The sequence below is a fragment of the Sturnira hondurensis genome, unplaced genomic scaffold, assembly GCF_014824575.4.
Source record: "Sturnira hondurensis isolate 20B ecotype Veracruz unplaced genomic scaffold, ASM1482457v3 Scaffold0022215, whole genome shotgun sequence".
NCBI classification, from domain to species: domain Eukaryota; kingdom Metazoa; phylum Chordata; class Mammalia; order Chiroptera; family Phyllostomidae; genus Sturnira; species Sturnira hondurensis.
In genome coordinates this window covers 7,376,506-7,400,457 of record NW_028094846.1, presented here as the reverse complement: position 1 = coordinate 7,400,457, position 23,952 = coordinate 7,376,506, and the positions used below count along the sequence as shown (strand labels likewise).

Genomic DNA, 23,952 nt, shown 5'->3' with positions numbered 1-23,952 from the left:
CATGCCTGCCAAGTTACCCTCGGAACATCCTAGTTTCCGCCTCTCGTTCTTTGTCCTTCTCGCCCTCCCCTCTCTGCACTTCTCCTTCCTTATTTCCTCTGAGTTGTTTCTCCTTATCCTTCCTTATCCATTTTCCTTTCCTTTCCTATGAACAGCAAGTCTTCTTTCTTTCCTTCTTTCTCCCACTTCTCGAAGGGATGTTTTTCTCCTCCTGGCCTTTTCCGGGAGGCCAGAAGCAGAATTTCGTTCTTTCAAATCTAGTCTGACCCAGAGAGTCTCAGGAAATATTGCAGAAAAAGCAGAACCACTCCTGGACGAAGAAAGCTTCAAATTAGGGACTCTAGGCTAGGAAACTTCTTGTCCGCTCCCACAGTGACTGGAGCTGTGGTTCTCTAACTTGAGGGGTGATCTTCGGCGTCACCTGGGACCTTGTCACACAGAGTGCTGGGCCCCACGCCCACAGGCTCCGATTTAGTAGGTCGGAGGTGGGGCCTGACCATGTGCACTTCTAGCAGGTTCCTTGGTGACGCCAACTGTGTTGGTCCAGAGGCCACACTCGGAACGGGTGAATTGAGAGTACCAAGGGCGGCCCAGAGGTCAAGGCTCAGCAGCACGTGGTGACAGGCTGGCGCAGGAGTTGCAAGAGGGGGTGGAGTTTCACTCCTTGTCACCTTGACAGAGGGACTTGGGGAAGCCTAGGAAGCTCTGGAATGCGGATCCAGAGCATGGGCTGGGGTGCAGTGCAGTGAGGAGGGGAGGAGAAATGGGGAAGGCTCTCTGTCTAACCTTCTGGGAAACACCGCAGTCAGCTCCAAGCCCTGTTACCCGCCCTCCCTCCTGTGATCACACATTGAAGCAGCAGAGGGGAATTCTCCGGATGCTCTGATTCCTCCCCAGTCCCCCCAGTCGTCCATCTGTTTACCTCCCACCTTCCCTGGCCTCCGCTCCCCACTTCTTACCCCTGCCCGGCGCATGAGTCAGCCCTGTCCCCCCCGCCCCCCTGCCATGTGTTTTTCTAATGATGGCAGAGGACGGGCTGTGGTTGGCCCGCACCATCACAGAGAACAAGCCACGCTCGCCCTTCTGCCCGGTGCCCTCTCACGAGGCTGTTTTATAGGTCTCGTTTCCCTTTGTGGGAAATGCCACCTTTCCCCCTTCGTTGGCCTCACACAGATCCCAGTGTCCCAGAACTGCACCAAGAGAAACGGAGACACAGGGGAACAAAGGGACTCACCCACGTGCAGGGTGGGTGTGGGGAAGGGGGCAGGGAGCTGGAAATCAATGGCCACCGAACAGCTCTCTCCAGCAGAGGGCAGCAGCCAGGATGAGCCAGGCATTGCTGCTACGTGGCTTCACTACTTCCCATGAGAGATCTGGATGACAAAACCTGACGTGACGAGACTGGAGTATCTGTCACTGGCTATGCCCAGGGCGAGAGACTTCGTGGGTCCGTGCGCACAGTGACCCCCTGCTCTCAAGGTCACGACCCTTGGGTCATCCATCGAGATGAGCCTGCCTCATTCACGACTCTTCCTTGCAGTAACCCCTGTTCATCTGGCTCAGGCAGTCACAGTGCCCTCTGCGTCCCCGGGAGGGAATGTCCCCGTGTGAAGAAGCAGACAGGATTCCTTGAGGTGGTTAAGGTCTTGACTCAGTCACCCAACGGTGGACTGCAGGGGTCCAACAGAGATGCCTAATTGACCCAGGCGGCTGATGTAAATTAGTGGGGGGGCCCCAGGGAGAGGAGAGGACCATGCGACCTGAAGAACAGCTGTCCTTTTGGGGCTGTAGCGGCTACTCAGATCCAGCTAACCACTGCCATGGTTGCCAGACAGTCTTGTTTTCCAAGAGAAACATCTTCACACAAAGTGTTTTATATTTATTTTTACTGGGAGTATGTGTGTACGGGTGTGTGAAATGTTTTATATACACATACGAATTTTATGTGAAAAAGTCCCACTTTTTAAATATGAGCAATCAAAACAAAATTGTTCTTAGACACCCTGTTGGCCGAATAAACCTGCCTGTGAGCCGTCCGCCTGCTAAACCCTGACCTAACTCGGCGCAAACAAGGCCTGTTAGAGAATACCAAAGCCATAAATAATGCTGGTGCGCTTTGAACTTACTTCTTACTAAGTCATTTAAAATGAAACCCTGGAACTTCGCCTAAAGAAAAGCCAAAAGCAGAAATCCTAATATCTGTAACTGCGGGACCGTGGAGCTAAAGTTAAGAAATGAAACAAAAGGCAAGGGCGTGGAGACAGGGAGGAGCTAGAATTAGAAAGCCTCACGGCCCCGCGAGTGGGGCAGAGGAGTCTGGCCCGGGTCTGGGGACACGGAGGTGACTTACCTCGCATGACTGGATGCAGTGGACCAGGACAGGGTCGGGGTGCCACTGGCGCTGCCCGGTGCACACGATGCTCTGAGGGAAGAGGCCGGTGGGGCAAAAACACAGACAGCCAGTCAGTGGGAGAAGGGGTGAATGCTGAGCTCACCCCACCGGTCCAACCCTGTGCCCTGAGCAGCAAGACTCGCCTGTGCCCACGAAAAAGACCAGACTCCAAGGTCTGGTCTTGCCCATGGAGTTGCTAGTCCTGCCGACAATGCCATGGCACAAAGTCGGTGGGGGGGACTTTTCATCCTCTTCTTCCTCCTTCCCCCTCCCCAAGGTAGCAACATTTCCAGGGTGGTGGTGTAGGTGTGGTTTAGAAAGGAATCCTCAATATTATAATGAGTATCAAGTGGTTTAGGCATAATTCTGGTTTCGTTTGTTTTGACATTTTCAATAACGTTACAAGACATTGCAAGATGGCTGTGTTGGTCAGGAAGCACTGTGGGTTTTTAATGGCTGAGAAATGCAGCTTCACAAGAAGAGCCTTGAGCTAGAAAGGGACCTCGGGGAGGTGAGGTCAGAAGACGGGAGCGCCCCAACCGGGCCTGGAGGCTAGCGCACGCTCAGCGCAGCTCCGTGAGCCCCACCCTTCTCTTCCCTAGAGGAATTAGAGGGTGTACGTATGCACCACACAAAGGAGGTCAATGTGAAGCTGCCGGGACTCACAACAGCACCAGCACAAAGTGAGTGAGTGTGGACACACACTCGTGTCAGCACACGGGTGACTTTCTCATTCCCGGCGGCCACTTCCAGACGCCTACCGAAACTGCTGCCTGCCCTGTGTTAAACAGTAACTCAATTTCACGGGGCTCCCTCCCCTAGCACTGCACCCCCGACAGCCCTATCGCCACCCTCACCAGCCTGGCACTGGGTCCAGACCACACGTCTGCGCTGCACCGATCTGGGTGCTGCTCCGGAGTGCTCAAGGCCTGCTGTGCCGGGGCGTGGAGGGATGTCCGGTCCCTTCACTTGGCCTTGAAGCCTCTCACGATGACCATGGCCAGAACTCTCCAGAACACTCTGAACTCAGTGTGTCAGCTTCTCATACCCTCCAAACCTTCTAGCCGATCCACCCCTTTTCTAAATGCAGGGATGTTGGGTTTTGTTTCTCTAACACTTTAGAAATTCTCAGAATATAAGTATATTGCACAGGAAAAACAAGAGGGAGGAAAAGAGTCCATCTCTGCTTTCAATTCTCTCTCTCCAGTGCTCTCTTCTCCTATTGTTTCCAATTATTTTTTCCACCTTTCTGTCGTCATGTAACTTCGTGTCCTGAGCATGGAATGTATGCTCACAGAACACCACACAACAGGTGGACAGGGGCACACGGCCTCCCTCCTGCCCCTGTTCTCACTGCCCAACTGTCTCCCTCCTACTTTTGTATCTTCTTTGTATCGTTACAGAGATAGTCTATGTGTGTATGCACGCAGACGTGTACACCCCTTTACTTCCTCCCACAAACGACAGAGCACTGTGATTTTCCTCTGCACCCCTGGTGCATTGTGGTTGTTTGCCCGTCCAACTTTATTTCGCTTCACTGTGCCTCTGGGGTTCTGTGCATTCACGGCAGCTGGGCTGCTGGGTTCTATGGGCTGCAGAGAATCCCGTTGCCCAGATGTACCCTAATCTGTTTAACCCCATGTACATCAATGGACATTTGGTTCCGACAGACAAAGTCTTTTGTTCCAACAAAGCTTATGCATAAATCATTTCACGCATGTACAAACACAGAGTAAATTCATGGAAGGGCATAGACAATAGCCACATCCACTTTTACACGCTCTATAACTCAGTCTTGACACTAACTGGGACTGGCAGCCTTCCATAATTTCTACAAAAACCCAAACCCTTCTGGTCCCAGTGTCCCAGACCTGCCTAGATTGCAAAACCCTGGAGAACAGGAACTGCCTCCCACTGATATTTTTTTATCTCAGCGACACAGAGGTGAACTATGTTTTATGAGTAACTGTTGACCCCTGGAACTGAGGCTGTGTCTGTAGGGTTTTCCTTTGTCTTCCGGCCTCTGAAAGCCATTCGTCCCGTGAGTAAACCTATACATATGCCATTCATTTAACTACTTATTGACCAAAATTGGAGGAAAATGTCAAGTGTTTTTCAGGACCTAAAATTCACGGCGAGAAGGCCTGGCCCCGATGAATGCGTTGCTCTAACCAAACACGGGGCCGTTGCACTGGGGCGCTGGCGCTGTGGTGGCTCACTGAACAAGCCAACCACAGTCTAAGCCCCAGGCTTCTTAAGGCCATGAAGGGGAAACAGAAGGACAACCAATCACAAACTGCCGAGGAGGCTTTAAGCGATAGCCTGTCAATAATTTCCTCACTCTGCTTCTGCCTTTCCTCCGTGACAAGGTCCTTCCCCAGAGGAGTGCTCCTCACTTCTCTGGTCTGGTATCGCCTTAAAATTCTTAAAACTTTAATATGCCTCAGTTTACCTTTCAACAGCTCGATATGGTTTTTTTAATCTTCTGGAACATTTTTGACAAATTACAACCATCTATGCTACATTGGAATGGCTATAGAGAATAACTGAAAGAACAAATTTATATCCTCTGCCCAAACTTATCAAATCTTAACATTTTTTTGTCTCTGCTTCCATAGTATAATAAGCCACTAGAGATTTCCTTAACGTCCCCTATATGTGTCCTTCCAGTATCATTCTCCTTCCTTCCTCCCTCCGGGGTAACAGCGATTTTGAATTTTTAAACGATTATTTCTTTACATGTGTATATGGTTACAGCAATTGCTCTACACTATTGGCAAGTCACTTTTCAGATGAACTGATTCTGCACCAATTAGCGCCAAGAATGTTTTGAATCATCATATAACAAAAGGTTCAGAGAAAATCAATTTAAATATTTGAACCATTAAAGTTGGTTGGACCATTAAAACAATTTTTTTTAAAGCCAGTGAGGAAAAAAAAGGAAGAAAAGAAAGGAGAACAGGAAGAGGGAGCAAAGGAGAGAGAAAACACTTAAGGGCCATTTCGGATGGTCTGAGGCCGCAGGAAGGCTGCTGCCTAGTTAGACGCCTAGTTAAAGGTCACAGGACGGGTGGACAGCCAACACGAAGATCTAACACAAAATTGCTCAATTGTTTTCTTTATTCCAATAGTTGCTTGGCTCATCCCATCAGACTACAGAGCTCTGCTGCCGCCCATGTTTGTGACACTCTCCTCACTTCTATAGATGCAGCGAGCTAAATGGGATACAGCTTTGTTCTGAGCACATCCCCAGGGTCGAGCACACCGCCCGGCGTCTACGTCTGCTTTTCAGTTCCTCTGCCCGCCTGTCCCCCGAGACCCTCTTTCTCTAGTCTGCTGCGGCCACGAGGGGCCCGGTGCTGGGAGACATCTCCTGACTGACGGTGAGGTCTGAGCTTACAGCTGATGAAAAAGGTCTTTGGTGACTCACGGGCCTGAGTGATCTGTGTTCCCACTGGTGACTCAGGGGCCTGAGTGATCTGTGTTCCCACTGATGGGTGGCAAGTGTCACTGGAGCTGTTCGGCACAACTGTAGCCTTCGAGAGGACACTCGGGGGCGGGGGGCCAAGGACCAGGACGTGAGGAGACAGCAGGGTGGGGAGACTGTTGTGTTGGAAAGCGTGGCTCCTGAAAACACTATCTTTCCTGTTTCTTCCTGCTACTCTCTTCCTCTTCAAACAGCCTGTTTTTATTTCAGTAATTATTAATCCTTTAGGGACCGATTTCAGAAAACAGGGCCAGAAATTATGAGATTTGTTTTGACGGAGCGCGCAGTCCTGTTGAAAATCTGGGGAGCTGAGAAGGGGGTTTTATGTGGTGCCCAGAATCTTTGCAAACCTGACGTGTGTAGCCACAGGGAAATCTCATTAATCTGGACCACGCTACATTAATTTGGACTTCACAATGATAATGTACTAAAAAAAAAGGAAAAACACTGCTTCTAAAAAAATAGATTTATGAGCAAACAACTAAGGGAAATAGGATGTTATGATGAATGCTTTTGTCCTTCAAAAAGAAACACTTCCAAATTCAAGTTAGAAAAACTCATGTATGTGCACGCGATTGCCACATTTTGCATAGAGAAGAATCTCTCCATGAAATCGGCTTCCCCGAGGACCACTTCTGCACAACGCAAGTCAAAACCTTAATTTTCCTATCTTAAGTAGGCAAGCCACGAGAGGTAACGAGATGCTCTCTCGATACGATGGTTAACCATGAAAACCCAGCCTGGCAGAGGCCTGCGGGGGATCCGGGCTGCCCTGCGGGGCTGGGGCCGTTTCATCCAGCAGCCGCGTCTCGAGCAGAGGACAACATGAGTCACAAATGGAGGAGATCAGGGGATCACAGGATGACGCCATTCCTGCCCTCAAGAATCTTGAATTTTTAGTGTTAGGATGACAGATAAAAGAAAAGAATAAAGGGGATGAGAAAAGCACTGAGTGCCCCCAGAAGAAGTCCTAGCCATTCCTGCACCCCCTCCGCTCAGGCACCCCAGACGCCAGGCACCTTGGTGTGCGTGTTGTGCGCCAGGTGTGCCGGGTGTGCGGGGGTCGGGGGCAGCCTGGCAGGAGGCCCTAGTTTTTGCGCATGGCAGTGGCGCTGACCAGACCTCTGGCTGCCTCCTGCCTGTCCCACCTACCCGATCCCCTGCTCAGTCACCCTGAGTGGCAGGCATTTATTGGAGCCCTTCTGCCGGGTGTCCTCTTCTCTATCAGGCTATCGATCTGCAGAAAGGGCTAGATCTCTGTGTGTGGTGGGTGGCGAAGGGAGACATCATTCGACACCCAAGTCCACATGAGAGTTTCCAGCCTGACCTTTTGTTTCCCACACCCTGCACAGCCCTGAAATGTTAAAAAATAATAGCATATTTCCATCTTTACTCTCTTCTCTCTCACAACCAAAGCTGCTAGAAGTTGTTCCTTCCTCCAGAGGAGTTCCAGAAGGACACATCTAGGATCATCGGAATTAACTACCGAGCTAACCTTCGGTTTTCTTTTGGCTTAAAGACCCTCGATTCAGCCATTCAGAAACAACGCGCTCAGTTCCTTCAGTTACTCTGTTTTCAATTTCATTTCTTTTCCTAACTCCTCTTTCTTTGCACGTCCTTTCTTTTGTTTTTACTCATTTCTCCGGTTTATCCTAGTTTTCCTGTCCTTTTTTCAAAGTGAATAAATGTATTGGGGTGACACTGGCAACATTATATAATTTTCAGACATACGACATGATCATTCGACATGTACGTCCTCTATTGCGTGCCCGCCACCCGAAGCCTGGTTTCTTCCCTATTTTTCATCAGTGGCACTTGTCCTCTCTTAATCCTCTTCCTGCATTACCCTCGTTTGGTCTCAGAGTCTTCCCTCTGAGGACTTTGAGTGTGGGCCATCTTTTCTCTCAAGCTTTCCCTATTCTTTCTTGGTGACTTGTAATCCTTCTCCTTAGAGATGACCCATGTCATTGTTTGCTCTGAAGAGGCTCTAAAAGCCTCTGAAAAGACTCCAGGGCACACGCTGTCTGTGGAGAACCGCTGCATGCCCGACGCAGAAGACGGCCCCCTGCTCACCTGGACTCTGACGGGCTCCATCCAGTGCTCCACGGTGTCGGCGGTGACATTCTCAGGCAGCACCACCGGGTCGCTCGGGGGCACGATGCACAACGGGGAGCACACTGCACCTGAAGGGACAGATTTGGTCACAGCGGACACTCGAACTTCCCAGCTCTCAGGCTCTTTCATCCTGGAACCAACGGTTTCGACTTGTCGAGAGCACTTCCTTTCTACGTTATGGGTCACCTTTATCAAGGTTATGGGCCAGTATTCATCTTCTATGCACCTGTCAAGATACTTCCCACGCTGACTGGCAAAGAGCCTCTGTCCCCAAGGTTACTCTCCGTGCCCCCGCTGACCCCTCCTGTTTCTGGTCCAGGACTTCTTGGGAATCTCTGAAGCTCTGCATGATCTCCACACCCCACTCCGGAACTCTGGCTAGCCAAAGTGTACCCTGGTTGGTCGGTGCATTTTAAATACATTTACTATCATTCTTGCTTATAGGGTCATCTACAGCTTATAACTGCAGCACCTACTACCTAAGCACTTTACTGGCTGGGATAAAAAGAGGCCCAGAAGTTATGAACGTAGATTTATGATGTCTGTGCTGAAGATCACAATGCCGGTAGCCACAAAAACCATATGATCAAAAGAGGAAACAATGGGAAATCATGAGCAAAAATTGTGGTCATATGTCGGGCTCTTGAAGGAAAATCTTGCTCCATTCTTTGGTAGATGGAGCCCAAGTTTCTTACAAAATTCTACTTAAAGAAAGCGTAGTCTAGGGTTTTCTATTTTTTCATCTATACATTAATGATCTCCAAGTTTCTTTTCAGCTCTCACTACCTGTTTTGATTTTTTCCCCCGCTAATTTGTGTAATAACCCAAAGAGCTCCACGACTCTGCAGGACTCTATATGTGAGTGCATGACACTCTAATGCAGAAGTCAGAGGAGGGGAGATGGGAGTTGTCATGAAACACCACTTGAGAGACGTAGTCCAAGCACCCCACTGCCCAGGCCTGACCTCAAGGTACCTCCGTGCAAAGAGCAATCTGAAGATGGGAAAGAGCCATCTCGGAATCTAACTAGCTTCCTCATTAACACAAATTACACCCACTGGCATTACACAAGTTAGAATGACTTATAACAACTACTGCTTGCTTGTGGGTGTCAGGACTTGGGGTTAATTGCACAAGGTTTTCCACCCCTTGCATCACTTTCCCATGATGCTTTGCTCCAGGCAGTGCAGACCTGAGTATCTTTAACTGCAATTACTGATAGTTGATTAGGAAATTGCCCAGAGACCCAGCGCCTGGTCCCCTGTAGAGAAAGGATGGCGGAAGAGCCACGCCAGCCAATGGGATCTCGGATCTCCTTCCAGGAGCTGCCATTGCAGCCGATCTGCAGAGGGAATGGAGGGGAGCCCGGCCCAGGCCAGGGGTGCGGCTCCGCATTCCTACCTCTCCCACTGGAACTGTAACTCCCCCCCAAACTCGCCCACTTTCAGCCGCAGTGACGTGGGCGACGTGCCCAGACACCACGCAGGTGGCTCAGCAGCCACACCAACCACATGCACATGTGGAATGAATTTGCCACAAACCGTGATCTTACAGAAGCAGCTCAGCATCCACTCCCCCTTCCGTCCTCTCCTTGGGGACGACCATGGATCTGATTCGAGACCTAGCCAGTCTAATACAAAGATCCCTTTGGAGCAAAATCCAGCATCTTTCCCTGGACTCACCAATACCGTATCCCTGTTTGCACTTGTACTCCACAGAATTCTGCTCCGAGGGGGGCGGGGGGCATTCCCCTTGCAGCTGCTCACACAACTTGAACTCCTCCGTCCACCGTCCCTCCTTGGTGCAGAGGATGGGAGGCTAGAACGGGAAGGGTGAAGGACATGGCATCACTGCTTCGTGAAGTCTACTTAGCCAGCGGACAAGTGGTCTGATCCAATGGCACTGTTCCCCACCTTCCAGAACTTAAGACTAGAACGCGTTACTGAAAGAATAAAGCACGTTGTCACCGACCAGTAAAAGTCATGACAATTTCTTTTTGCTGTTTTGATGTGAAGGACTCATGACGAATTCTGTCATTAATAAAATTCATTCACAATGTATTTTCCTTTGGCCATAAAAATTGGATGAGCTATGAACTGTAGCCTACGTATTCTGAGATACCTTTGGATTTTTTTTCCCAAATGGTGTTTTGCATTGCTTCGTCTATACTGTCACACAGTATTTGCCGTCTGTGGCAAATACAAGACTTTTCAAGATGAGTTTGATCCCGTGAAAACAAGTCGGCACATCTCTGATGGCACGTTGTGCCTTTCTGCCTGAACAGGCACGGCACAGCCCTGCTGCCTGTCTCTGCGTGCACCCCGGTTTATGCGGCTCTCAGCACCAGACCCCCGACACCACAAAGGACCCCAGGCGCAGAACACACAGAGCAGCCCGACTCACGAAACCCGAGACAGTGAGATTCGGGAATTATAGACGACCGGTTCTTCCTTCGTGCGGCCAACTTCGTGAGCCGTTCAGCAACCAGCGCCGACAGAGGCGCCTGATGTCGTGTCCTACTTGTGGCAGACGCGTTTGGCCCCCGTCCAGCAGCACTTATCTGGGAGTGTGGGACGCTGAGAGACAGACGTGTGCCGGAGGGCAGTCAAGGCCCCTGGTCTTTGCCTGTCTCGTGCATGCGTGTGGTGCTTGTAAAGACGCTACAATAAAATCGATCTTAGTCAGAGGGCCATGATAAGACTGCGTGCCTTTCCCTGGGGCTCTCTCCTGCCAAATTCCTAGAGAGAATCGTGGCTGGGCAGCGCTTGCAGCTTTGCCTTTGCCGAGGAATGCACGCATCTGTTCAGGGCTCTGTGCTGCGGCAGAACGTTATCAAGTATTCCACACCACGGCAGATCAGTGACGGCGTGGGGGAGGAAATCACGTGGCCGCATCAGAACCCCAGCATTTGGGGGGGATTTATTCAGGTACCCAAACCATCAGGTTTTCCTTCTTATCCAAGAGAAAGCTCTAAAAGAATATTCCACAAACAGGGTATCTTCTGAATTCCCTGTCAAATAGTATCAAGACCCCAGTTAGAATCCCAGCTTAGTAAGGCCCTGCTGTTGGGATTCATTTACATCACTTCTACTCAACATTCAGGGATTGGTCACCAAGACTAGGGTGCAGCCTTATCCAAAAAAGGTCCCAGTTATCCTTACCCTTTCACTTTCCAGGTTACACTTGAGCACACACTGGCTGTCCAGCTCGAAGCCATTGGTACATTCGTACATGCCTTCGAAGACAGGAGAAGGGGGCTGGCACACCACTGGGGCACAGCTGCCTCGCTCCCAGGTCCCATCCTCCAGGCAGTGGATCTTCAGGAACTTGCTGATAAGACACGAGACAGAAGAGCCCATCAGACCCGCTCAGGGAGGCCCTGGAAGAAGACCCGAGCCTTAGGAGTACGTGCTAAGAATTCACAAACAGGCAGAAGCAGTTGGTTCTTGTTAGTGCAATGCCCTATCTCTCTGGTCTCACTTCTAAGTTGAGGAAGTAAAAACGGCAATCCATGTACACTTCACAGTGACAGTAGGAACGAGTGTGATCTGTGTGACACAGTGCTCTCAAAAGAGGTTGCTAAACGTCAGTGAAGGGTCTGGATTATTTCGAGTTGGGTTTTCTTTATGCCTTTCACCTTGCAGCGGTCTCATACTGAAGTGCCCCGGGAGGTGTCAGGTAGGGTGGGACACAGAGTGTTACACACACTCAGGGGACTACTCAGAAGGGATCTGAGTGTCATCAGTGTTACTATGGGGATGTAAGTGAAGCTGCCAATATTTACTGCTTCTCCAGAGAGGGGAGACGACGCAGCCACGTGAACCTTCTCAAACAGCGGCTCCCAGCCTGAACTTCAGAAGGCCGGGAGCCTTCCTGCAGATTACCATGGTTATTGTGTTTGTTTGTAAGTCGATTTTTTCCTTGGAAAGAGTTCATGGCTTTCATCAAACACTCAAAGCAGACGTGACTCAACACCATCCTGGAAGACGCACCCTCCCTTCTTACGCACAGACACGGCCTGCAGCCAGAGAGCTGCCTTGGAGGGAGCCGGCGGGCAACAGGAGGAGGTCTTACTACGGAGGATGCCATGCCATGCCAGGCCCCTTCCGACTCGCTGCCAACGTGGAGGTGCTCTCCACAGTGCCGTTTTGATGAATCCACTTCCGATTCAAAACACTCCTGGGTACAGATAAGTTTGTGGTTCCAAAGCAGAAATAATCCCTTAGCCGTTGACTCAACCACGGTGTGGCCTCAACTTGCTATTTTCTGGTATCACGAGTCCCTTTGTAAATGTAAGCGTGCCCGACATCCCCAGACTCTTGCCTGAAGACTGCACTGCCGCACAGCGCCCCCCACGCCCTCCCCCAGCATCTTAGGTTTGCACTAGGGTACCATGTGCCACGCTGTTTTATAAACGGGCACACCCATCTTTCTCACTAGGCCGGAAGCGTCCTGAAGGCAAGGATTCTTACTGTTTCCTAACTCACAAGAAAGAAATAATACCTAGCTTACACTAGGCGTTAGCGAAATATTTGCCAAATTGAACCATTTAACCCAATTTCCAACGTGTTTAGGCACACTGCAGAGCACATTACATATTTTAACAAACTGAATCATCGGAATACTCCCAATAAAAGTGGCATTGTTACTCCCGTTTTATACAGAAACATACCCAAGGATGTGAAGTAACATGCCCAGGATCCTATAGGGCAGAACGCATTTCATTTCAGATCATTTAAATAAATTTTAATAGTTTAGCATATTTTAACAATATGCACTTGGAAATAGTTATTCACACCGTTATTCCTAGGAATATTTTATAACAGAAATATGATTTTAGGACTGGAATACTTTAGCATTGCAGTTTACGTGGACATACATCTACTCTCTGCTAATAATAAACGCAATTTTGGAGCTGTATTTCAGGTGTCTGGCAAGATGTCTACGTACCTTATTTCACAACCCCCCCCAAACAGGAGATGAAGGCACTATTATCACCCACCTTCCAGAGAAGGAAACCATGCCGGAGCGAGAGTATAGCCGGCTCAGAGAGCCACAGGAAGAGCGACCACAGGACTTGGACTAGGCTGTCCCGAGACCAGAGCCAGGGGCCCTTTTGTTGGGTGCAGTTTAATTGGCTCTATAATTGGCCCATACGTGCTCCACAGTCCACTCTGAATACCAGTAGCATCTCTTTCCCACTGAGCGTCACAGATGTCCTTTGTCTTAAGGCCACAGTTATCAGTGTGGCAGAAACGAAATGTTCATTTGACACTTTTGCCCCGAGGAATAAATTACGTACACAACATTACACAAATCTTCGTCAGCAGCTCAAGACATTTTACCTGCGAACACACCTGGGCCATCACCACTCAGACCAAGGCACAGGGTCCCTGCAGCCCTTGGGTGCTCTGGGGGCGCTCCCGCCCGTTACATCTGCCTGCTCCCCACAACCCATGCTATTCTGACTCTCATCAGCATCGGCCAGTTTTGCCTGTTCTTGAATTTCAGATAAACGGAATCCCACAGTACGTACTCTTTGACAATGACTTCTCACCCTAATGGCAGACGTCATCTTAAAATCTCTTCCCAAATGTATTTCCAGTGAAAGGGTCACCGTTGTTCTGACCATAAGGACCGCCCTTTATCTCTCTTTCTGCCCCTCTCCTGGACTGGATTCTTCACTCTTCTTTCCACTAGAGTTTATGCTTTCCTGGGGAGTCTCTTTACCACCCCCCAACTCCCACCACCTCCCACCTCCCAATGAAACCCTTCCCCTGCCCCCACTGAATGATGTCCCCAGCTGGACAGAGCAGGCCAGGGCACTGACACCAGGGGTGTGGCTGGCAAACCTGACGGGCAGCATGCTTAGAGAGGAAGACCCCTGCCTGGCCAGGACAATGACATTCTGCCTTCATGTGGTATTTCTATCTGAATTGCCTGGGGCACTTCAACCAGAGACACAGTCCTTCCTTTCCCTGCCATTCAACAAGGTCAACTTCATACAGCCCCCTGCCCATTAATAACCTCAGGGGTGCAGGGAGACTCAACAAACTTGGATGGCAAAGAGCGAGTGGGGCGTGGTGGCCCCACGGCTGGGAGTGACGATGGATGGGAAAGACTCTGGCTCCCGAGGAAACGCAGCTGCCTTTCTGCAGGGCCTCCTGTGCCCGCCCGGCCTCTGGACTCTCCTCACAGCTCCCCCTCCCTGGCGAGGGCGTGGCCTCCGGTGGCCGTCTCTCCATAGGCCTGTCACAGCCTCTGCTCCTCACCCCACCTGATGGCGCACTTCAGGTCCCTCCCCAGACTTCCCACAGAGCATCCAAGCCTTGGGCCCGGAGACTGGGGCTGTCCCCCTGGCTCCATGGTGATGCCCACCCACTCCCGCTTGTGGCTGGAGATCCCAGTGTATGCAGCAGGCACTTGAATGCCACTGTGATTGTGTCAGGAATGCTGAATGTCCTGGATCCCCCTGCTCCGGGAAGTTGGGCCTCTGCACACAGCCCATGGAGGGGACTGTCTCCGGTACAAGTGGAGGGACTGTGACCTCCAGGGGTGTCATGGCTGCCTCTTCTAGTTTGCTGACGCTGAGGAGTGACCCTGACTCTTTTAATGAAAAAAAAAAAAAAAAAAACGCTGGTTTATCCGCAATGGTCCAGCTCCTTTGCATAGAGCATCTGAATAAAGAGCCGAGTGACACTCGAAAGTCATGGAAGTGAGTGTGCATTTCCAAGGATGCTGGCACTGGACACTAGACCAAGGCACATGAGCAGGCCCTTGTCAGTCCCTTCAGCCTTTCACGAGAAACATCCCACGCACCAGCCATCAGCTCCCTGCCCTCTCTTCGCCCCCGTGGAGTGGGAGAGGTGAAGCTGTTTCACTTCTCAGGCAGGGGGTGCACACCAGTACCCATGAGGGGACTCGCCCGAGGCCACATAGCAAGCGAGTCACTGGCCGAAGCAACAAGAGCGTCTAGAGTTTTGCAATCATGAGGCAACGCCCTGACCGTCAGACCAATGGTTCCAAATGACATTGAAGACGTGTGGTGCAGAAGCCATTAAAAAAAATCACCACCACCAAGTGGACAGGCAGATGAGTAGATACAGTGAAATCTGTAGTTTTCAAACTGCCAGCAGTTTTACTGTGTAGCCAGGTGGGCAAACTAAGAAACACCTATGCTACTTTCCCATGCTAGCAAAATCAAGCCATGGGTAGAGAAATCGGGGAGCAAAATTGCCCACCGAACAACCCTGGTCCAAAGGCTGGCACTGAGCAGAGACCGAACAGCTACAGCCAGACGACTTACTGAGCAGACGGTCCCATGAGGCGCTGCGGCTGAAGGAGGTTTGCACGAATTTCCCCTCTAACTGCTCCAGACACATCGCCACAACTTCCAAGTCAGAAGACACGTTTTCCAATTTCCAGAACTCGTGGCGTCCACCGAGAGCTGAAAACCCAGCTGCGCTCTTTCTGCCTTGCACATCTTTGCCAGAAACGAAGATCTTGTAACCAGCACTTGGCTGGAAGTTTGATTGATGTTGCCTGAGGCATACACGCGTCTACCCCATCTTTCTATCACCAAGGCAGGGTTTTCAAAAGTAGTGTTTATTTTCCTTTGGAGGACATCAAAGCATGATGGTTGACTCTAAGAGAATTATCGGGTCTTCGCTGGTTGAGGGCGTCTGGTGTCTCCAACGGGTCGCCCCTCGCGAATAATTCCAGTAAGAGAATTAACAACAGAACACTGAGCGCCCACTAGGCATTGTGTGAGAGTATTTTCCCTTCAGACATATCCAGGGTGATAAGATGACCAGCACCTGAGTTCCTGGTCCCTTTATCTCCACGCATGCTCTTCCTCAGTCAATTCCAGCTCAGAAGCATACCGCCCTCTACCCTGTTGCTCAAACTTGAACCTTGAGAGACATCCTTGATTCTACTCTTTCTCTCAATCTTACCTCTCCCCAAGCCCCGACCTGATCTCGCTCTACCTCGGCAAGTCCTCTCAGTTTGACGTCCCCAGTATCTCTGGAATCTGTCCCCGTTCCTCACGTTCTGTTAGAACGGGCAGCTGCCGACTCCTGAAAGTGTGTGGGTGGCTCCACTTTTAAGCCTGGCCATCCCACACGTCTATCCTTAGACTTTCTGCTGCTAAATGACAGGGCTCTGAACTGCCAGGTGCAGCTGCGCCCTGCCCCTAGGCCTGGGCACCTAACTCAAGTTTGGGGCCCCTTCTCCATCCTTCTGTGCCACAGCCTTAACCGTCCAACTTTCAGCCTCTCCCACGTCAAGTTCAACAGCCTCCCACTTAATCTCTTTTGCATGTATGGCCCCTTGCATACATTCTCCATACAGGGGATAGGGCTCTCTTCCTAACCAATCTGCTCAGGTTACCTCCAGATCTGAAGACGGCCTGAGGTTTCACTGACACAAGCATGTACAACCGGTCTTAACATGGTGCCGCCCTTCAGTGTACGTTTGAGGAAGTGAGGGTTACACTGAAAGGCAGGGCGAACTGAGTCCAAAACACGGAAATGGGAAGGAAGAGTCTCTTGCCTTCATCATTGTTCATCATTCAGTTACTTGTCCACTGATAAGCGCTGCCAACGCATATTCACTGAGCACCTAGTATGCGCCCATGTGTCACATGAGGTCATGCAGTTGTAGAAACAAACGTTGGTGCTGTCATTAGGGAGCCCAAGGGGAGCTACGGACCCTGCCTGGTGACATGAGGAAGGGCACGACACAGGGAAGGAACACATGGACAGGGTGCAGTAGGTAGGCAAGGAGGAGAAGGGTGCCGGGAAGAAGGGCATGTGAGAATCCAGAAGTGTGGCAGGTAGTGTCTGAAGCCCATAATGTGGCCCTGTGGTGGGTTAGAGGGAGGGCAGGGCCAGAAGCTCCGGCAGAGAAAGGCCACAGATGGTATGAGTCCAACTTCAGAAGGCAGGTTCTCCCACTTGTAAGAAACCCTTTGGTCATCTTCACTGAGACTCCAGCTTCGCAACCCTCCAGGTATTGTTACACCCATGCTCCTCGTCAGCTGGATTCACGGACAGGCATGACCCAAAGTGCTGACAGTCGGTAACACACACCCACACCCACCCTGGGGCCTTCCTGCTCAGGCACCGCACGCCGCTGTTGCTGTCACAGAAGAGAAAGAAGCTCCTTGCATGGCTCCTCGTCCAGAAGCCACAGCAAAGATAAAACCTCAACCTACTAGTGAGACCTCAGACCTTCTAGAAGGTTGAGACATTCGTATGGACTTGGGAATGGACACAGGTGAGCCCTGTATTTGCAGTCCTCCTGATCGCTCATCCCCCTGGGGAGGGCCTGAGGGACATGGCTGATTAACCCTCTCCAGGCCAACTTTCCTGGACTTCGGAGGACGAAGTCAGAGTGGCCATGAGAGGGCTTCGCGTGGCCACACTGCGCGATTCCCAGCAGGAAGACGGTGGAGCACGATGGTTCAGAGCTGATGACTTAGCACGCGGAGACTAATGCTCCAACTCCAGCTCGTGGTGAGTCTCTGACTTTTCACTGATCACCCACCCTTCCTCAGTTTTCCTACCTGAAAAATGGGGGCAGTAACGGCTCCCACACAGGATCATTAGAAGATCACATAAGTTAGTGTGTATGAAGCCTGTAGTCCAGTAAGGGCTCAGCAAGCAGCAGAAATCATTAGCTCCGATGACTGAAGGACCTACTCAGCCACACTCCCACATATCCTACACTGTGTGTGGGATATGAATGTGAAGTGTTACTCTGCTCAGTCTCCCCCCACCTACCCCAAGTAATTCTTCACATTTTCGTCCCACCCAGAATCCTCTGGGAGACAGTTCATAAATCCATCTGGCCTGAGACGACCCCATCACTAGAGACCAAAGGCCAGGTCACAGCGTTCACTCGCCAGGCTGAAGAGGGGCTAGCCAGAGCCCGAGAGGTGGGGTGGGGGAGGGAAAAGGGAGCGAAGAAAGGGCACCAAGGAGAAGAGAGGATGAAGAAAGTCCTGGTGGCTTATACAGAACAAGCCAGTGTTTCCTCATTCCAGACTTTAAAGATTGTTTTCTGAGTAACAGAGAAATCAACAACGAATATCAGATCAAAAGAGGAAGGACAGTTTTACAATAAGGCTGCTCCAGAGACTGGCACTGAGGGCCACAGGGAAATTTATGAGTTCAACACATGCTCCATTTCAAGCGAAGGCTCGCCGCCGGTCGCCAGAGCTGCTCGAAGCCCACCGTGGCGAGCTGGCCTGGGCCCACCCCCATGTGGGTCCGGGTGACGGAGGCTTGGAGCAGAGGCGCAGCCTTCCGAGGCCAAAAGAGGCCGTGATAAATGAGCCAGAGGCTCACATGATCCTGCAATGGCAAGAGAACTGAGCACTCCGAGGATAAACTTTGCAATGCATTTACTATAAACACGAATTATAAAGCCAGACACGGTTTTAGCGGAAAGAAAACAAATTTCTATTTCTCAAAGCTGCACAAGTGTATGTGGAGATTACAGTATGTCCCTTAATTGGAAAATCACACACAGTAGATGTGTCTACATGCACACCTACACATACGTCCACACAGGAGGCACCTATTCTTACTGGATGACATAAAAATTAAAAATTGGGGAAAGCATTTCACTGACTTTTTAAAATCCCCAATCCAGGACATTTACAGAGTTTTAGCATTTGTCTCAACTGTGCACTCCATTATCCAAGTCTTTCTTTCCCTCCTATAGTGAATAAAACGAGGTGAACCTCAGAGATTCAAGCTATGGCTCCAGAGACCAGAAGAGCCTACGAGTCCAGGTAGGGTCCCCGGGACAGGCCCTCCCCGCCCCCCACAGACCAGCCGACCTCACTTGCCCACCCTCACTTCTGAAGCACGTCCGGCTCGGTCTTGCTGACAGTTTCGTTTCCACGTCTTTCCCCCCATATCCCGTTTCCCTTTTCATGGCCGACTTGGAGCCTCTGTGGGGTTTGGACAACTCGGTGAGCCGACAGCAGGAGGAAATGACTCATTCAGAGAGGGTTCCAATTGAGGGGACAAAGTGCACATTTAAAAAAATGCAATGACCTTTCTGGCTTGATGTATGTGCGCACTTTCTAACAGGCAGGGGAATCGCATCCCCCCACCAACCTAGTAACTAACCGAAGACCCATACGTCCCACTTGGAACATCAGCCTCACTCTTTCCGGTCTCTGTGTTGTTATTCCAAAGCATAGGAAGCAACTACGGTTGGGAGACAATACACTCCCTGTTACAGAAGTTTACCTGTTAAACCCACCAAAGGCATCCAACCTGGTGGAAACCCAGCTGCTTCTGCTGCTGCTAATGATGATGACGTAAATAAAAAGCAGCTACTGATGAACTAAAGCTTAATATAACCAAAGCTGTGTAGGTTCTTCACATCTATTATCTCCCTAAATCCTTACAAAAGCTTATAAGTACGCCTATTCTCTATTATCTTCACTTTGTAAATAAGAACAGCGATCAATACAAATCAGTGGCTTGCCCAAGGCCAAAAGCTAATAAAGAACAGACGGGGGATTCACACTTAGATTATACGGACCCCAGAATCTGCGTAATTAAACTCTAAGCCAAGAGATAATTCTGGGACTAAGAAAAGCTTCCCTAACAATTTGACTACATCCTCTTCTTTAGAAGTTTTAGAAAAATTTTAATGTAAGAGTTAAACTCAATTCTGGAAATCTTTAAAGACCTCCCGAAATGCTATCGTCAGGAAGACCTGCACTCAATTCTCTTGGGTGTGAGTGGAGAAAAACTGGCCGAAACTGACTGAGAGGCATAGAGTTCGGCCTTGGACGCCCTTTCGGATCAGAGATGGGAACATAACTCTAAGCACTGCCCACTAAGATTGTGCCTGTGTAGGATGTGTGTTTATTAATATGTCACTGCTTCTATTTTTTTATCCCCGATGGTAATAAATTACTATATACCGTTTCTCTCAACGTTTTTATACCCTAGAGTTAACTCTTCTCAGTGACAGTATTGAGATAGAAAGTGAAACATAGACTTTTAGAGCTGAAAGTCATTCAAGGCTTTTTCTTATTTTACAGATATGGCAAAACAACAACAACAACAAAAGCCCACAGAAGTAATTTCCTCAAGCTTAAAAGTCTTATTATCCAAAGGCCTGGGCTCTGGAGTCGTAATGGCTTTAAGGCCGTACCCTGGCTGAGTGACCTTGGAGAGCTACCTAGTAATTCTCTGAGTCTCAGTTTCCTCATCTGTAACAGGGGGTGATCATAGCCTAAAAGGCACTATTATCACATTATACCAAGTTATAGATTATGATATCATAATATATTACACTGTATTGTATATTCTTTTATTACATAGTAATATATATTATATAATAAAGTGGTTTGTTATGTATTATTTTATACTGTTATATAATAACGTTTATCGTATTTTATTTCAGTATACAGCATCACTGTCTTAGATAACAACACGTACTCGTGCCACGAGAAGCACTCGCAGCACACAGGGGGAAGCAACGGCACCATCGTCAGCAAAATCAACCCAACAGAACAGAGCCTGAGCCTCACGCTTTGACTCTCGGCCACGGAAATCATCTGTGGGTACAGATGGGTCAAGGCCACACACCCAGCTCCAGGGCCCCCCCAGGCCCCCCCAAGTCAGACCAGACAATCCCCACTGGAGAGGCTTACCAACCACACATCTGTGTGACAGTGACGAGTCACATGATGAGGCCTAGCTACTGCCCTGTTGACCTAGACTGTGTTTCTAGAACTTCCACAGACTTACGTACTTTGGAAAAGCTGACCCCATGGCGGACCCTCAGAAAGGCCGGCGGCTCACAACCACTCTCAAGAAGACCTGAGGGCCGAGTGCCTTTTGACTGGCATCTGGACAAACGGCTTGTAGAATGAGAGCCGACCTCGGTCAAGGTAAAAGGCTGTGGAATCGGTCAGAAGCCAAGTCAGTTACGAGCCCTGTGAGGTTAGCCTACCCTTCACACACAGAGATAATGCCCCGGGAGAACAAAGGTAACTGTGAGCGTGAAAGGGAAGCACGAATACAGCACGACCTTTCGGCTAGCACGCGGTTGGACGTCTTTATTCCAGCTCCCTAGAGAGCCAGGTTAATAAGACAGAGGAGTGACCAGCGATGACACGTGTCATCTGCACAGGGGGAAGGAGAAGGAAGGACAGTGTGTGTGTGTGCGCGTGTGTGTGAGAAAATGCGAATAAGAAGGAGCTCCTGGAACTACCTAATCTTCGCAGTCTCTTTGGAGTTACAGTTCTGCTTTCCTTCCATTGCCTCCTAAAGTAAACACGCCTCAAAGAAACACGCAAAAATCTGGCATGAAAACAGGGCTGCTACGCTAGTTTTGGAAAAAAGGCAAACATCACTCCGAATTTCTTCAGGCAAGTCAAAATCCCACGACCAACACTGTTCTCACAGGCACGAAGGTTCCACCAGGCTGGTGCCTCTTGATTTGGGGCGCACAGAGCAGTAACTGGGGGAGCTTCGAGACACACCAGTGCCTGGGTCGCCCCCCCCCACCGCCTTAGAGAGACTCTGCTGTTTGGGGTGTGAGCTGGACATTAAGATTGTTAAAATCACCCCAGCGGACGCTAAGGTACAGCCAGGTTCTAGAACTGCCGTTCTGGTGAGATTTCGGAGAGGACTGGTCCTCTCACTGGTCCCCTTCACTTCACAGAGCTGAGCTAATCAAGGCCAATGTCTGCAGAAGAAATGACGTTAGAGCTGCCTTTGGGCCACGACCATCCCTTTCGCGTTGCCGAGACAAGTGCTAGGAGGTACATACGCACATACATTTTCCAAAGGTTTCTTCCACTCTAAGGCACTTGAAATAAAGATCGCCACTTCTGCCCTGGCTGGTGCAGCTCAGTGGATCGAGCACGGGCCTGTGAACCAAAGGATCGTGGTTCGATTCCCAGTCAGGGCACATGCCTGGGTTGCAGGCCAGTTCCCAGCAGGGATGCACAAGAGGCAACCATACATTGATGTTTCTCTCCCTCTCCTCTTCCTTTCCCCTCTAAAGATAAATAAATAAAAGATCTTTAAAAAAAAAGATCAGCACTTCCTAGGAAAAGCCCCCTCTTTCCTTCACCATTTCTTAATGGGAAAATCCTACCATGAGTTTTCTTATACATTCAGTCTTTTCAGAAAGCATTCACTGGGTAAATGAGTGAGCAGTAACTATAGGGACCGCCGGGCACATGACGCCAAATAAGCAAATACTCCCGGTCCATTGCAGAACACAGGTAACCAGACCACTTCTGGTCAGTGAGGCAAATGCCACTGCCAGGGAGGGTCTGTGTGCAATGCGAGGCCACGGGAGGGGCACTTCCTACAGAGTGGGGCGACTCGTAGGCTTCCGAGATCATCACACCTGTGCTGAACACAGGAGAGCAGGGTCAGCTAAGCAAAAGAGCACTGTCAGAGAGGGCTGGGCAGAAGAAAGAGCGCGCACGCAGGCCCAGAGGCGTGCTCGCCACGGCTTCGATGAGGGAGCAGCAGATGCCCAGCACCTCGGGGCCTGTGCTACACAAGCCACTGTGTGGGACGGAGGGGGGTGGTCTCCCAGGGACGAGGGAGCGACGGGCCTGGGGAAGCAGGCAAGGCCCAGCGAGATCAGGCAAGACCTGGAGAAGTGTCAGTTTTTGTCTCCCCCCACTTAAATAAAATGACAGAGAGGCCAGCCATCCGGCTGGCCCGGGTCTTTCAGAAAGAAAGAAAGAAAGAAAGAAATTGGCGCGGGTCTGGGTGGATCTCCCAAGTGCTTTTCTTAGTTCCTCATCCTCCTGCCTGCACATCCTAGAAAGAAGCCAAGGGCCCCGTTTACACAGCTCTGGGCTCCGTCCACCAAGCAAGGAACAAGGCTGAGGCAGAGCGTGCTAACTCCCTGGCCAGTGACAGTGATTTACACTGACCGGTAAACTTCTGATTACCAACCCGCCGCCTGCTATGTAAACAGGTACAAACTCAGATTTAAACCAGTTTACACAGGGCAGTAAACAATTTAGTAATCTCTGTTCAACACGGCGCTTGTGAATGTAAATGTTTAAGCCCAAACCGATGCCAGCGCTGCGATGTAAGCTTCCAACTTCTCAACTGGAGGGGTCGTGCTAAGGAACGGTCCCTGTGTGCCCCCACCTGGGAGCTGCAGGGTGGAGCTGCAGGGTCAGGCAGAAAGCCCACAGTTATGGGGGGGGGGGGGGCTCTCAATGGGCCGAGAGAGAGCTGGAAACAATCCCACCACCCTTAGTTCTTCTCCCTGGTCCTGAAACTTCCCTCGCCCCCTCGACCATTCTTCCCCACTCTGCTTTGCCAATATCTGAGTCGGGGTGCAGGAGTGTGAAAAGGGAGGCAAGGGGAGACAGGGAAAAGCAGCCTCCCGGCTCCTGGCGATACCATTCCCACACAGAGATGACCAGGGCGCACTCACTGCCTGTCAACATGTTACTATGCAAATTGACCTAGATCCTATGCAAATCACATGCAAACATGTTTTCTGCTGTATCTGTTGACAATACCTGCTGGAGTCCACTGAACCAGATGCTGCCTGCTATGAATTTTTCATCAGTATTCATCTTCAGATCAGCCTGGCTCTTGCCTTAAACTGGGAGAACGAGGAGGGCGAAGGCCTCTCCGCCTCCCATGTGTGTCCGGGCTTTTTCTGGGGTGGAGGAAGGTCCTGGGAGCAATCACACTGAGTCTGCCCACAGGAAGCGACTGGGTGTTGAACAGAGGCGGCAAATGTGAGCCCGAGAGCCAGCCTCCAGGTTTCCTCCTGCCCCCGCCAGAGCGTTCGAGCAAAGTGTGCACCTCCTGGTGCCATGGCTGGGGCTTCGCTAGTTTAAGAAAAACATCTGAAAAAAAAAAATACCTACTATGGTCAGACTTCAACTGAAGTCTTGGGTAAAAAAATGATTTTGATTTTCTCCTGA

General features: G+C 50.3%; 1 protein-coding gene across 1 annotated transcript in view; it reads right to left on the bottom strand.

Annotated features, from left to right (window-relative positions):
- The window catches only part of PAPPA2 (pappalysin 2), a 180,619-nt gene that overhangs the window by 27,775 nt on the left and 128,892 nt on the right, over window positions 1–23,952 (bottom strand). Inside the window, exons 17-20 of the mRNA XM_037035167.1 lie at window positions 11,156–11,324; window positions 9,677–9,812; window positions 7,953–8,062; window positions 2,351–2,422 (exon numbers count right to left, since the gene is read on the bottom strand). Coding sequence (XP_036891062.1) covers window positions 2,351–2,422; window positions 7,953–8,062; window positions 9,677–9,812; window positions 11,156–11,324 — 487 coding nt within the window. The remainder of the gene's footprint in view (window positions 1–2,350; window positions 2,423–7,952; window positions 8,063–9,676; window positions 9,813–11,155; window positions 11,325–23,952) is intronic.